The 14,374-nt window shown below is 48.7% G+C and overlaps 5 protein-coding genes and 1 pseudogene across 5 annotated transcripts, besides 35 other annotated features; all 6 read left to right on the top strand.

The window, feature by feature from the left end:
- Positions 1 to 10,889: a sequence feature (heterozygous, Esmeraldo-like haplotype).
- Positions 37 to 101: a sequence feature (A-rich).
- Positions 345 to 397: a microsatellite.
- Positions 430 to 450: a microsatellite.
- Positions 520 to 546: a microsatellite.
- Positions 584 to 603: a microsatellite.
- Positions 695 to 778: a sequence feature (T-rich).
- Positions 804 to 825: a microsatellite.
- Positions 1,005 to 1,029: a microsatellite.
- Positions 1,348 to 1,419: a microsatellite.
- On the top strand, positions 1,581 to 3,374 carry Tc00.1047053503755.10 (DNA polymerase kappa, putative; the record flags this gene model as incomplete). Its single annotated transcript, XM_802828.1, has 1 exon — positions 1,581 to 3,374. The coding sequence occupies one exon, from the start codon at positions 1,581 to 1,583 to the stop codon at positions 3,372 to 3,374; it is 1,794 nt and encodes a 597-aa protein (XP_807921.1).
- Positions 3,560 to 3,586: a microsatellite.
- Tc00.1047053503755.20 (uncharacterized protein) lies at positions 3,662 to 4,849 on the top strand (the record flags this gene model as incomplete). The annotated part of the gene is made up of 1 exon (XM_802829.1): positions 3,662 to 4,849. The coding sequence occupies one exon, from the start codon at positions 3,662 to 3,664 to the stop codon at positions 4,847 to 4,849; it is 1,188 nt and encodes a 395-aa protein (XP_807922.1).
- Positions 4,931 to 4,952: a microsatellite.
- Positions 5,216 to 5,244: a microsatellite.
- Positions 5,263 to 5,285: a microsatellite.
- Tc00.1047053503755.30 (DNA polymerase kappa, putative) lies at positions 5,353 to 6,897 on the top strand (the record flags this gene model as incomplete). Its single annotated transcript, XM_802830.1, has 1 exon — positions 5,353 to 6,897. One exon carries the CDS (start codon positions 5,353 to 5,355, stop codon positions 6,895 to 6,897), a length of 1,545 nt encoding a protein of 514 aa, XP_807923.1.
- Positions 6,929 to 6,955: a microsatellite.
- Positions 7,065 to 7,130: a microsatellite.
- Positions 7,240 to 7,259: a microsatellite.
- Positions 7,284 to 7,315: a sequence feature (AT_rich).
- Positions 7,596 to 7,650: a microsatellite.
- Positions 7,690 to 7,785: a sequence feature (T-rich).
- On the top strand, positions 7,837 to 9,477 carry Tc00.1047053503755.50 (hypothetical protein, conserved; the record flags this gene model as incomplete). Its single annotated transcript, XM_802831.1, has 1 exon — positions 7,837 to 9,477. One exon carries the CDS (start codon positions 7,837 to 7,839, stop codon positions 9,475 to 9,477), a length of 1,641 nt encoding a protein of 546 aa, XP_807924.1.
- Positions 8,042 to 8,071: a microsatellite.
- Positions 8,070 to 8,110: a microsatellite.
- Positions 9,614 to 9,634: a microsatellite.
- Positions 9,754 to 9,775: a microsatellite.
- Positions 9,859 to 9,915: a sequence feature (CT-rich).
- On the top strand, positions 9,952 to 11,403 carry Tc00.1047053503755.54 (hypothetical protein, conserved; the record flags this gene model as incomplete). Its single annotated transcript, XM_802832.1, has 1 exon — positions 9,952 to 11,403. The coding sequence occupies one exon, from the start codon at positions 9,952 to 9,954 to the stop codon at positions 11,401 to 11,403; it is 1,452 nt and encodes a 483-aa protein (XP_807925.1).
- Positions 10,890 to 11,536: a sequence feature (areas merged during assembly that could not be assigned to a particular haplotype. This can correspond to areas where the two haplotypes were merged or to regions with more than two copies in the genome that were merged during assembly.).
- Positions 11,537 to 11,653: a sequence feature (heterozygous, non-Esmeraldo-like haplotype).
- Positions 11,654 to 12,278: a sequence feature (areas merged during assembly that could not be assigned to a particular haplotype. This can correspond to areas where the two haplotypes were merged or to regions with more than two copies in the genome that were merged during assembly.).
- Positions 11,718 to 11,746: a microsatellite.
- On the top strand, positions 11,764 to 13,455 carry Tc00.1047053503755.60 (annotated as a pseudogene).
- Positions 12,279 to 14,374: a sequence feature (heterozygous, Esmeraldo-like haplotype).
- Positions 13,606 to 13,626: a microsatellite.
- Positions 13,640 to 13,662: a microsatellite.
- Positions 14,118 to 14,142: a microsatellite.
- Positions 14,177 to 14,297: a sequence feature (T-rich).
- Positions 14,317 to 14,351: a microsatellite.

Below are 14,374 nucleotides of genomic sequence, written 5' to 3'. Positions count from 1 at the left end.
GGGGGAACCTTTTGGAGGAGGTGGAGGGAAGAAATGAGAGAAGAAAGGAGGAGAAAAAAAAAAAAAAAAAAAAGAGAGAGAGAGAGAGAGAGAAAAGAAAACGATCAAAACGGGGGGAAGGAGAGGGGGGTTGTGTGTGTCTTTGTATCTCTCTTTGTGTGTGTGTGTGTTTTGCGGCGCCAGCAGCAGAAGGAGGAAGATGCTTTATTCTTTTTCTTTGGCTTTTCCTTCCGTCCCCCCCCCCCCACCCCACCCCGCCCCCTATTTCCCTTTATTCATTCGTGATTCGCAGGCTATGAGCATTGTTTTATTCGTTGCGTCTTGCCGTTGCGTTTCACCTTCCTTTTTTTTGTTTGTTTGTTTGTCTTCCCTCTTTTTTTTATTTATTTATTTGTTTTGGCCGCCGCTCCATAAACACTTCCCCCCTCCTTTTTTTTTTTTTTTTTTTTTGGTTTTCTCTCCTTGTGATTTGTTATTTTTGTTGTTTTTCTTTGGGAAGGAGGGAATTGTTCAATTTAATTTTTCTTTTTTTTTTTCTTTTTTTTTAAATTCCCCCCGCCCGCCCACTTCCCAAATTTGTCTGTTTATTTTTATTTTTATTTTGTCTGGCGCACGGCTCCGTCCACCCGCCATACCAGTACGGGGCTCCCACGAATAACAGACCCCTAACCAACCAACCAACACCCCAAATTGTTTTTTACTTCCATTTTTATTTCTATTTTTTATTTTTTATTTTTTTTTTTGGTTGTTTTTTTTGTCGTTGTTGTTGTTTTTGTTTCCTCCATCCTTCCCTCCCTTCCTCCCTGTCTGTCTGTCTGTCTGTCTCTTCGCTCAATCCCAATGGTGCTGCGGTACGTGTGCGTGTGAACCGTCATGCACGACTCATCACACAAAATGGCCCTCGTGTGTTTCTCCTCACAGTGGAGGGACAACAAGAAAAAAAAAAAAAGGGGGGGGGGCAGAGCCAGACGACTCACACACTCACTCAGGCAGGCAGCTCATTGAAAAAAAAAAAAAAAAAAAGAAGAAGAGAGAGTGGGAAGGGGAGGGAGGCAGAAGGATGGAGAAAACGAAAACCGGAAAAAAAAAAAAACACCAACCGCGCCAAGATAAATAATAATAATAAATCAGGGTCTGGCTACATACGCATACACGCTGTATTTCCTCTGTGTGTTTGTGTCTAGTTGTTTGGCTGTCCCTTCTTTTTTTATAGGGGATTTTTCTCTATGTGGTGTGGGTATACGTTTGATTGCATCATGCAGACGGGGAATTGGCTAGGCGAGTGACAAGGAGGGACGTCGTTTCAATGGCACACACGCCTTGTCTCATTATTTCGTTAATTATTCATTTTTTTTTTTTTTTTGCTTTTTGCTTTTCCTCTTCTTTTTTTTTTTTTTTTTTTTTTTTTTTTTTTTTTTTAGGAATTGCGTCAAGGGGCTGCGTGGAGGCCAAAGACGGGAGAAGACGTGGCGCAGGCCGGCAACCGTGAGAGGTTTTATATCTGCTGCGTGGCACTGCAGGGGGGGGGCGGGTCTTCAGTTTGCCCAATCACGTTTGCGACGCCCGCAGGCGAACCCCAAATGAGTGTGGTAAAAAGCCGCCTTCAAAAGGAGAAGGTGATGGTGTTGGATGGGGCAGAAAATGACACGACGGCAGGTGACAAGTTCCAGATGGTTGAGATGGACAGCAAGAAACCATGTGACACTCACACTGCGGCCACTCGTATTATTCCGCTAGCCCAAACGCTGCCTGAGTTTCAACTACAGTTTGACAGCAACAAGGCTGGTTTGGATTTGGCGGATGCGAACAAGACGACAGCTATCATCCAAGAGGCATCGAAAGGTTCCAGTTATTACATAAACGAACGGCGAAAGGCTGAGATCCGGCAGAAACACGTGCTGCAGTTGCGTCAGAAGTCAGCGCAATTCGCACAATACATGAGTGGAGAAAAGAATGCAGCATGCAGAAAGCAGTGGGAGAGGAAAGTTAGTCAAATTGAACAAGAACTGGAGGCAGGACGTCATTTCCGCAACTATGTGCACGTGGACATGGACATGTTCTATGCCGCAGTGGAGATGAAGAAGAATCCCTCACTTGTGGACGTCCCGTTGGGCGTGGGGACCTTTGATATGCTCTCCACAACCAACTATGTGGCACGGCGCTACGGCGTGCGCTCCGGGATGCCCGGGTACATTGGCGTGAAACTCTGCCCGTCACTCGTTATTGTGCCAACAGACTTTGATGCCTACCATGCAGAGGCCGCCGTGGTACGTGGCATTGCGGCCGCGTACGACCCAAACTTTACCAGCGTGGGTCTTGACGAACTGACAATGGAGGTGACAGCGTACCTGCAGCAGCACCCCGGCATGACCGCGGGGGATGTTGCGTCCGAGTTCCGTGCGCGCGTGTTTGCGGAGACGCAATTGACAGCCAGTGCTGGCATTGGCCCGACGGCGACGCTCGCCAAGATTGCGAGTAACTACGAGAAGCCGAACGGCCAGCACGAGCTCCGTCTGCGGACGCGGGAGGATGTCATGGAGTTTATGAAGGATCTTCCCGTGCGCACAGTGCCTGGGATTGGCCGCTCCACAGAAAGCATCCTTCACGGCCTGGATATCAACCTTCTTGGGGAGATATACGATCGGCGTGTTGAGCTGTGTTACATTCTGACAGAGAAGACATTTTGTTTTCTTTTAGGCTCTTCCATGGGCGTGGTGCGCTGGATGGACGCTGACACGAATGATGGAATTGAGCGAACGACGGAGGCTGAACGGAAATCTATCGGTATGGAACGCACATTTAGAAACCTCTCAAGTCGCCTGGAGTTGCAGCAGATTGCACATTCAGCCCTGCAGACGGCGCATCGTCGACTTGAGGAAAATGAATTGGTTTGTAGACAAATCGTCCTGAAGACCAAGCGGGCGAGCTTTCAAGTGCATCAGTACTCTAAAAATTTGCCACAACACTCGGATGATTTAGAGACTCTCCGTCGTGGAGTTGACGAGCTTTTGCTTCGTATTGCGGACCAATACGCGTTCTTGCGACTGGTGGGTGTGCGGCTGGCGGATATCATCACAAAGTCTGAGTACGAGGCTCTGCAGCGGGGTGGCATGCAGCGTACTCTGTTGCAGTACTGCAGTCGTAGCTATTCCAATTGTCGCACGGCAAGTTGTGGGGTCAAAAAACCAATAAAAGAAGAAGTGAATTGTAAGGATGAGAATAATGGTGTCGAGGTGTTGTGTTGCTCAGCGAATAGGGATGCAATGTACGATGAGGAGGGTGACGATGATGTGGTGTGTGTGAGTCCACCGGTGAAGTTGAGGCGGTCTGAAGGTAACAGTAGTGGTGGTGACGACATCATCGTGATTGATTGAATGTGTGAGGCTCAGCTGTATTCTCTCTCGCGTATATTTGTTACGGATACCCTTTCCGTTACCAGAGCAAATTTTTTTTTGTTTTGTGGGGCGACGAGTGCGAATTGCACTCCGGATGTATTTCTCTATTTTCTCTTGACGTTGTGTATTTGTCAAATTCTCATCATTGGTGTTGTCTGCCCGTTTTTTTTTGTTTGTTTGTTTGTTTGTTTTGTCGTTGTTGTTGTTCTTTGAAGAGCTGCCAAGGGACTGTGTGAGTACCTGCCGTCGTTGCTGCGGCCAGTGCGATGAAGTACGTGTGTGCTCACGGCTCCGCAGGTGCATCTCAAAGCGGCGTGGCGGTGTCGACAAGAACAACGAGGCCACCAACATGCTCCTCCACCATTCTTGCGCTTCAACGTAAAAACGCAGCCCTCACCAACGACCTTGAGGAGTGTCTTGGCATTTTTCGTGACGCACGTGCGTTTACTGACGAATTGGAGAAGAAGGTGGCTGCCGTTCCAGAATTTTTGTTCTCCATGCAGCAGCAGATGCAAAGCCTTATGCTGCTACAGCATGGTGTTTTTTTAGGGAACGCGACCGTGCTTTTCCAACTGTGGCACAGGGACCGTGAAGCGTTGCTCGATGCATTTGAACGGCAGGCAAATGATGCCTATGAGAGCTACCAGTGCAAAAACCGGAGGCTTGTTGAGCAGCATGAGGCTGAGCTGGAGGAGGCTCATGGTGAGTGGCAACGCGCTCTGGAATCCACGCAGAAGGAAATGGTGGAGTTAACACGACGGCTTAACTTAGCGGAGGTGGACGAGGGGTTGAAGGTGAAACACATGCTTCTAAAGAAGGCGGCTGCCGTCATTGAAAGAAAATACTGCGGTGGATGCAATAAAGAGACGCAGACGAGTCACAGCGTCACGACGGCGGCGTGTCAGACGGCGGATGTCTACCGCCGTTCTGCAGCTGCTCAAACAACAGAAGGAGAACTGTCGTGGCATCAAGAGCCAAGACGACCCAAAGAGGAAGCAGAAGAAAAGGAACCGGTGCCACTTGTGGTTCCTCCAGTGGCATTTCCTGCAGAGGCTCCATTGAAGAGCCCTGCACCACGCGAAGAGCGGCGAAAAGAAAGGCAACGCGATGCGATGGAGCTCGACACGCTTCGTCTGGAGTTGCGGAATGTTCAAATGGACTATGCACATGAGAGGGAAGCAGCAATGACAGCACGCTCAAATTGTACTTTTTTAGAGGAAACCTTACAATTGCAGTTGCAAGAAATTAAATTTCTTCGAGATGCATTAGATCACATTGAGGCATTTGTCTTTTTCCCACCGACGAAATATTCATCTTCTGGCGGCGTCACAGCTTTGGAACGGCTTGCCTTGATGGGAAATGAGGGTCTGAATAGCTCCCCGCAGGTCCTTCCGCCGGTGGTTGATACGCCACCTTATGGGGAGTCGGTGTTCAAAAACAAACAAATAGCGTAACGTCTATTCGAAGGAAGTCGCGCTGCCGCATAACGGGTTGCACCTCCACGTCACGAATCTAGAATGAGAAAAATTGCACGCGTGTGTGTGTGTGTGTGTGTGTAGGTGATGATGCCCAGAAGCCTGTTGATGCGACGGTGCTGGCATCCTTCTTTTGCCGCGGGTGATACCCGCCACCTGTAAAGAAGTGAGGTGAGTATGGCGACAAGCCGCCGAATAAAACAAAAGGAAGAGAAGTATCTTTAGTAGTGCCTTAAGCAAGCCTAGTACGCGAGGGCGGGGGGGTTGTGTGCGCAGCAGGAGAGGAGGGTGAATCATCATCATCATCATGCTAAAAGCTTGACTGCATATGATGACTAACGGTTGTTTTTTTTTTTTTTTTTTTTTTTTTTTTTGCTTTGCCCTGCAGCTTTTTTGTTTGTTTGTTTGTTTATTTTGGCTTTGTTGTTTTTCTCTTCTCACGGAAGGGTGGAGGAAAAAGACAATTGGTGCGTGTGACGGCAATGCAGCGCTGCTGGGCGAGAGTTTCCCCGGCAGTATTCCATCGGCGCATACGGGGTAAAAAACGGGCTGTTGATGAGGTATCGAGCAAGCTGACACTCGATGCAACCAAAGCGGGGCTCTCTGGTGTAAACAAGGCACGCGTAAACAAAGTCATTGAAAATTGTTCCAAAGGGTCAGCCTTTTACCTCAATGAGGAACGACTGGAGGCGCAACGGAAGAAGCGTCATATGGAACTCCTATCGAAATCTGAAGTGTACCGCTATCTCTCCACTGCCGAAAAGCAGGCATTGAAGGACAAGGTAGAAATGTGCGAGGTGGAACTGGAGGCAGGACGTCATTTCCGCAACTATGTGCACGTGGACATGGACATGTTCTATGCCGCAGTGGAGATGAAGAAGAATCCCTCACTTGTGGACGTCCCGTTGGGCGTGGGGACCTTTGATATGCTCTCCACAACCAACTATGTGGCACGGCGCTACGGCGTGCGCTCCGGGATGCCCGGGTACATTGGCGTGAAACTGTGCCCGTCACTCGTTATTGTGCCAACAGACTTTGATGCCTACCATGCAGAGGCCGCCGTGGTACGTGGCATTGCGGCCGCGTACGACCCAAACTTTACCAGCGTGGGTCTTGACGAACTGACAATGGAGGTGACAGCGTACCTGCAGCAGCACCCCGGCATGACCGCGGGGGATGTTGCGTCCGAGTTCCGTGCGCGCGTGTTTGCGGAGACGCAATTGACGGCCAGTGCTGGCATTGGCCCGACGGCGACGCTCGCCAAGATTGCGAGTAACTACGAGAAGCCGAACGGCCAGCACGAGCTCCGTCTGCGGACGCGGCAGGATGTCGTGGAGTTTATGAAGGATCTTCCCGTGCGCGCAGTGCCTGGGATCGGGCCTGTGCAGGACGCCGTTCTCCGCGTACTTGGCATTCGGACATGTGGATGTATGCTGAGAAAAAAGGGACTGTTGTGTTTCTTGTTTCCGGAGAAGACCTTTCGCTTCTATCTTTCGGCAGGACTTGGCGTGGTACGGAGCAACGCGGACCGTATGCGAAGCGATGGGACACAAAAAACGGTGGGACATGAAATCACATTTAAGCGTCGTTTGAAGAGCGAGGCGGAGTTGAAGCAAATTGTGCTGGAAGTTCTTGTGGCTGTGCATAACACCTTGCTGCTCCGGCGTGTGGCAGCGCAACGTGTCACACTGCTCATGAAGCGACGTACGTTTGAAAACCATCAGTTTAGTCTGACGTTAGGCGAGGCGACAAACGATTTTGCCGCTCTCCGGGAAGCGACGCGGAAACTTCTTCAGCCCCATCTCGCCTCTTTTGAAAACTTTCGCCTGGTGGGTGTGCGACTGGGAAAACTGCAATCAACCTCACGTAAAAAACTTATATCCGGAGTGGAGGAAAGGAAGGGGCGTCCACCTGCACGCATCACTGCTTCTGTCCTTTCGGTTGAAAGGCGTCCAAAGACAGCCTCACATACGCGCGTGCTGAACGCGCCATCTGGCAATGTGAATCGTGTTTTTTTCTCTATTTAGGCATGTTCTTCGTAAACACCGAGGAAAAAACTTTTTTTTTTTTTTTTTTTTTTTTTTTCTGTGTTTGGGACGTCGTTAGTGTGCACCGTGCACACCCGCCCTTCCCCCACATATAAACACACAGAATTAAGCCATGCATTTTATTGCCGGCCGTGGAAACGCACGCGTTTTTTGTTGTTGTTGTTTTTGTTTCTTTTTGTTTTGTTTTTTTTTTTTTTTTTGTTTTTTTTTTTCTGTTGACCTTGCTTGGGAGGGAAGGAAATGACGCCTTTCTTTGAAGTCTTCTCCGGGGACTTTTTGCCTGCTCGTTCTGTGTGCTGCGTACTGTACAATTTGTATTCTTTATTATTATTATTATTATTTCCTTCTGTATGCTTCACTGTACGTTTTATTTTTCTTTTATTATTATTATTATTTTCTTTCAAGCATTTCTCTGGCTTGGCGTTCATCAATTTGCCTTCAGTTTTCGTTGTGGCTGCCGCTGGTAATGGTGATGATGACTTTTTCCTGAACTGGCTGCTGTTTTTTATTAATGTTTTTCTCCTTGTAGTCCTTTTACCACGGACTCTGGCGGATAAAGGATGTCGCGTGGCATCAGAACTTCCCTCTCGTTGTTGTTAAGAGATTGTGAGAGACGTGAGTGGGCCTTCAATGGGTTTAACCACGACGGAAATGCATACATATGCGTCTAAATGAGTTTTGCTCCTTCATTTTTTTGTTTGCTTTTCCGTTTGTGTGTGTGTGTGTTTACTTCAGCCTCATGGCTTTTGTTTTTCTTCCAAGCACGCACGCTTTTTCTCTTTTTCTTTTTTTCTTTTTTTAGTTGGTTGTTTGGTTGCGGTTTGCCCTTTGTTCTTGGTGTCGTCTTTTTTTTTTTTTTTTTCTATTGCTTGGCGGGGCCTTTTGGCTTTTGCCTGTAGAGGTATTTCTTTCTCTGGGATGCTTTTGGGGTCCTGTGCCCGTTATGCTCCGTCCATTGCGGCGGTGTCGGGCGGAAGTTGGAGACTTCTGTTGCCGTGCCGTCTGCCTCGAAGAAATGTGTCGCATTCATTTTTTCTCACTGGCACCAGATGTTTTGGTGTCGTGTGCCACACATTTCCGCGATTCCAACGGCTGAATGGTGATACGAATGCCGGGGCCGTCGCGGCGACGACAACGGCGACGACGATGACGAGGAGGAGGAGGGGGAGGAGGAAGAGGGCAGAGGGGGAGGTAGACGGGGAAGGGGTGGATATCGACATGGAACTCGAACCGGTAGATTTGGGGAAGTTGGCACTTCCCCTGCACTTGATGGAGACGATCCCACCTGACGTCATCGCCAACATTGTGGCAAAGGACAAGACAATTGTTTTCTCGCCCCATCGGAAGAAGCATGATGTGATGCGTCGAATCATGCGGATGAAATACCGGTACAGCGTCCAATCCCTGGGAAAGGTTTTTCACTTTTGCTTTTTTTCTCCAACCGACACCACCAGCAACGGAGCGGTGCGGAAAATCACGCTAGAGGACTTTCAGAGGGTTAAAGATAAACTGCGGATGTTGACAAGATTCATCATCGTGGACAAGCGTTGGCCGCTGGAGGTGTCAGTAGAGGTCACTCCAATCATCGAGCGCGCACCCTCCGAGAATAACTCGCTGGTGGATGTGGCGAACATGTTGAGCCGCGTTTTGGCGGATGAACTTCGCATTGGGGCGTGGTGCGGCATCTCCTCCACGCCGGTTCTTGCCAAAATGGCATGTGAAGCGAGTCGAAATCAGCCTCCACTGCGCCCAGCAGCTTTGGCTTCAGGAGGCATTTTGAGCTTAAAGCATTATGACCTCCCAACTCATGAGTCTTTAAAGGAATTTTTGGCGGATGTTCCCCTTAGTGACATTCCCGTTTTGGGAAAAGCACAAGTTGAACTGTTAAAGAGTGTCTACGGCATCAGAAAGTGTGGCGATATATCGGCGCAGGAAGATCGTATGGGTTTCAGTTTGGCCCCGGCGACTATGGATTTTTTCCTCTCCATTGCCTATGGTGCCATACGGCTAGAGAATGAGATAGGCATAACGCTTCGGCAGAAGGGAACGAGGTGCAAGGCCGCCCAAATCCGCCGGGAATCACAGTACGGCCGTATTGTATCCGAGGAACAATTCATTAATACCGTCTTGACGATTTTTGACTCCGTACACAAGGATCTTCTTCTTCACGACTTTGTAACCGGCCGTGTTTCCATCGACACACGGCGAACTGTTCCACGTGTCTTTTGGGTCACGGAGGAGTACGAAGAAATCACCCCCCGCACCAACAACCGCGAAATACTGCGAGAGACGACGCTGCGGCTTGCCAAGCGGTTTGCTCCGCGGCGCACGAAGGAATTTCTAGATGTCTACATTGTCTCCATCCATTTTAGCGAAATACGGACGTGGGATGAGGAATACGGGGGTGCATCCATCACCCACGGTAAGATAAGGAGGCGTCGCAGTGGGAAAAAATTTCCTTCCGGAGGTCCGGGGGAGAAAGATAAAGTAGGATTAAAAAACTCGTTGATGCAATGGGATGAGCCCATTATGCCTCGAGGCATCACAGTTGTGATGTAAGCGTTACTGCCTTTGCAACTGGAACGAATTCTCACCTGCCTCAGGCAAATAGTCACATACATATTCATGACATGCTAGGGAAAATAGGCACAAGAAATAAAAGATGCTTTTGTATAAGTTAAGAACCGGTATTTGGTTTTTTTTTTTTTTTTTTTTTATTGACCTAAGAGGATGTTGTTGTTCTTTTCGTGTTTTTTCTTCTTGTTGTTTGAACTGAAGTACGATGGGGATTTGTAACATTTTGTCTGTTGTTCTCACCGTTTTTATTTTTCCTGCGGTGGTGGTGGTGGTGGTGGTGCTAAAGATCTCGCGTGTTGGTTCCCGTGGAGAGGAAGGAAACGAGGGGTAGGGTTTTCTCTCCTACTCCTCTCCGGCCAGCCACTTTTTTTTTTTTTTTTTCTTCTTCTTTCTTCTTGCTTTCTTTCCTTCCTTCTCTCTCCATACATACATATATGTGTGCTGCCATTGTTGCGGATGTCGTTTTGGTTCCTTAGCTCAGGTGGGTGGTGTTTTGCCGCAGTAGTTAAAATGTGGCGTCTCCAGTGTGCTCTGCAAGGCCTGCCATCAAAGAAGTGTCTTTCTGCAGGGGATGGTACGAAAACGTGTGTCCCAACACATCCATACTGTGATCACGCTTCCCTTATACTCGACGCTGAGCAGAGCAACGATATGAGCGGTGACATATGTCTTCTTTCAGCATCTCCCGAACCGGATGGAAAGCTTCTCGCATTACACATCGACGAGGCTCGGGTGGAGTTGCGGGAGGCGCGGCAACTCATTTCTAGCTCTTATTCATTTTATATTTATGAACAGGAGGCGCTGCTGCGTTTCTCCTCGGTGGGTGGTGCACACTCCAATGATGTTATGGATACTGGCTCAAGAGAAAATTCTGTGATTTATTTGTACGAGGGTTACTGGCATTATGTCAATTCAACATTGCTGCTTTCCGATGAAAGCAGTGAAATATTGCTGCGACTGCGACGCCACAGCGAATTTGAGCCCACAGTGTCCGTTCTGTCAGGTGAAAGCGTGTATCGGCTCAATTTGGACTCGTTGGAAAAGGAAAATTTGTTCAACTTCGGTCGTACTGCGGCCAACGCCACGTGTATGGACTGCTGGGGACCTCAATCCCTCGTGGTCTGTTTCTCCTCCGGCGAAGTTTCTCTTATGGACTGGCGCGATCCAAGCGGTGTGCTACTCGTAAATACATATGCGCCCCAGCGGGCCTCCGCATGTCGGACTGCCCAAGGAAGATTTCGGGCAGCTCCTCCACGCGCTGGCATCCTGTCATGCTGTGCCCTGGAGGATAGCTTTCGTGTGGTTTGTGGCCTGGGGGACTCCTGTGGAACGGTTGTAGTGACAGACTTACGCAAGGCTTTGACGACATCTCTCCGGACGAAAAAGCGTGGTAGAAGCTCACCAGCAGAGGACGCGTGGCAGGCGGTTATAGCCGGAAGCTTCTCCATTCCCACTTCTTACCCCATCAGCGACATGCGGCACTGCCGCTGGGATTTTGGAACGATAGGAATGGTTGACACGGGTGGCTCCAGTATCCTGACGTCTATTAACTCCCTGGAGGACGGGTCGATGAATGCACGAAAGAAGCAGAGTGATACTTTGCGGGGAGTCATTTCCTCCTTCCCCGCCTCTTCTTCTGGCAGCAGCGACGGCGGCGGAATACTTCCCCATGCTCGATCTCTTCGCTGCGATGTGTCGTCGGACGGCTGTTTTCTTGTAAGCACACGAGTGACGCCAGGATACACTGCGCTTTTAACGCGTCAAGGGAAAAGAGCGGATATTCAGCTAAACAGGGTGGCGCAAGAGAAACTTCGCCAAGACCCCTTTGTCTCCGTGGCGGTTTTGGGTTCAACTGTTTGTGCGCAAACAAGCTCTGGGAACGCCTTGTGCGCCACCCTCCAAGTATGATAACCGAAAGACGGTATGACACAATGGGCGAGAGGTATGTCAGGATTCCAATGCAGCAACGCACGTGTTCAATCGGTGTGTTTCTGTCGACTTGCACTCTCACTGCAGTTACTGTCTTGCCTCGCACTCGACCCGAATGATTCTTCCTCCATCGCGCAGTCAAAAGATCAACTTATTCTCTCCAAGAAATGTGCCACACACCCATTTTGTGTTCCGTCAATTTTATTTGCTTCTTTCTTCTTTGTGTAGCGCAAGGGAAGAAATTCACCCACAAAACACAAACTATACAGCTGCTTCAACAGTGGAACAGACAAAGAGAGAGAGAGAGAGAGAGAGAAAGAGAAATAAATATTAATAAAAATGTACCAACCACGCCAAACCACGTTGTTTTTCACACGAGTGATATTTCTACTGCTGTGTTGCGTCGATGTTTGTCTCGCCGCCGATCCCGCCCTTAACGCGAGTTCCCGCTGCATATTTGACGAGATAATGAAGAAATACGGCCGGCTGCCGACTGCGGTGGTGCGTGAGGTGCCGCGCCGGGGACAGGGCGCCGTGCAGGCGTACACCGCCGCCAGCGAGGATGGGGACGATCGCTGGGCTCCGATCCGCTTTAAGGTTTTTACGGAGGATCTGAAGAATCCACTGAAGTACTGCACTGCAGAGGGGCAACAAAGGTCGGACCTTCGGGGAATAATGACTATTTGTCGAAGAGAGAATATATTGACGGAGGAAAAGAAGAATATCTTTGAGTCATATGTCATTCCCAAAGCCCTTAAAATGCACTCTGATCGACTTTTTGTTAAACCCATGAGGATCAGCTTGGTTGTGCCGGATCCTGTGTATGGAATTTGCACTGAATTTACGATTCCGCGTGAACACCGGACGAAAGGGGTGCCTAATACCGACATGGTTATTTATGCCGGTGCTGCACCCGTGACTGGGGCGGCGGCGTGGGCAGGGCCGTGCCTCACATTGCGGGATGGTCGTCCATTTGTTGCTGTGTTGAACTATGATCCTCGGACCCTTCTTCGTGATGATGCGACAGTGCGCCAAACCGCACACGAGGTTGCACATGCTCTTGGATTTGGCTACGAGATAATGGAACCACTCGGTATGGTGAGCAAGGTCCCTAATGTGCGCGGCAAGGAATTTGTGACGGTTGTGAGCTCTGCAATAACGAAGGAGAAGACGCGGGAACACTACAACTGCCCTACCGCCCCGGGCATGGAGCTGGAGGACGAGGGTTATGGGGGGACAGCGGGATCCCACTGGGAACGTCGCAATGCGTTGGATGAGTTGATGGCAGGCATTTCAGGGGCTTCTCTCTACACATCACTGACAATGTCGGCTTTTGAGAGTATGGGATTTTATCGCGCCAATTGGGGGAATGGAGGAAGACATGGCCTGGGGCAGGGATGCCGGCTGCGCCCTGTTGGAAAGGAAGTGCATAGAAAACGGCGTCAGCGTCGTCCCGGACATGTTTTGCGCCAGTGCCACTCCGCCGGGTCAGTTGCTTTGCACCGCTAGCCGTCGAGGTCTTGGGTCCTGTGGCCTGTATACTTATTCCCAGAGCCTTCCTATTCATTTTCAGTACTTTTCCGATTCCAAAGCGGGGGGCGGGAATGACTATGTAGACTTTTGCCCTTATATTCACCAATTTAGCAACACTGGATGCATCGACGGTGATCCAAAAGTTATGCGCGGAAGCTACGTCGGGCCGAATTCACGGTGCGTGAAGGGCGACTCCCTTGAAATGCTGCAATATTCTGTTGGCGACATCTGCGTCGATACTGTGTGCGAGAATGGGGTAGTGAAAGTGCGTTATCTTGGTGCTGAGGCATGGGAACCATGTCCTGAGGGTGGCCACATCACTCCGAATGCGACATTTTATAAGGGTCGAATTATTTGCCCGCGAAAAGTGGATGTGTGCCCGCGACGTAAAAGTAAAGGCAATGGCTTAAAAGACAGCTGTGTGGTTGCTGCATTTGGTTTGCCTATTTCCTTTATTATTGCTCTTCTATGTGTTTTGGCCGTGATGATGTTTCCTTGAGGACATGGCGTGGGGAGTGAGAAACTGAAGCAATAAAGCTCGAACCGATGTGATTTTACTTTTCATGGGAATGCTTTAACCCTTTAAGAAGTTGTGAAAGGTATGTCCGAACCCCACGGTGCTCAGAAAGTAAATGCGATTGTTTGTCCTTTTTTTTTTTTTTTTTTTTTGTTCTGTCCTTTTTTGTTGTTGTTGTTGTTGTTGTTTTGCTATTGATTACATGGTTTTTTTGATTCCATACATGCCGTGTTGGAAGTTGGCGCGAGTTCCGTGTGATTCTCTTATTCCAACCACCATCCACGAACCTTTTTTTTTTTTTTTTCACGCAGAGGGGATTCCGGCAGTTGCGAGGTCCGAAAGGATGCCACCTTTTATGTTGAACACGAACCCGGTTATCATAACCCGTTGCCATTTGAAATTATCTGCTTTTCCTGCTTATGAGTGCGTAATATTATCTTAACTCGAGTGTGTGGGAGATGCTGGGTGCAGTGAACCAAGCTTGCATCACCCTTTATGTTTGTTTCTCTTTGTAGGAATAGGGGAAAAGTTAGTAACTGAGCGCATATTCTGTTTATGTTTTTGTTTTTTTGTGTGAGATGGAGTTTGATGTGTAGATGTCTTTCAGCTGCTGTACGCATCCGATGCTTCAGCGTGCGCCTCCTTTCTTTTTTTTTTTTTTTTTCTTTATAATGTACCCTTTTGCTTCTCCTTTAACGGCAATTTTTTTTTTTTTTTTTTCCTTGGTTTGCTTTTTTTCCTTTATATTGTTGTTCCCTTGAAGTATTATATAATATATACGACTTCTTTGTTTTGTTTTTTGTTTTTTGTTGTTGCTTTTTTTGGACGTTTTATAAAGGCAGTTTTCTTCTTTTTTTTTTTTTTATTTATTTTTTTTCAATTCCTTACGGTGTGATGATA

The sequence above is a fragment of the Trypanosoma cruzi genome, genomic scaffold, assembly GCF_000209065.1.
Source record: "Trypanosoma cruzi strain CL Brener 1047053517069 genomic scaffold, whole genome shotgun sequence".
Lineage (NCBI taxonomy): Eukaryota > Euglenozoa > Kinetoplastea > Trypanosomatida > Trypanosomatidae > Trypanosoma > Trypanosoma cruzi.
The sequence above is the reverse complement of the archived record's forward strand: the minus strand, read 5'-3'. Positions and strand labels throughout refer to the sequence as shown.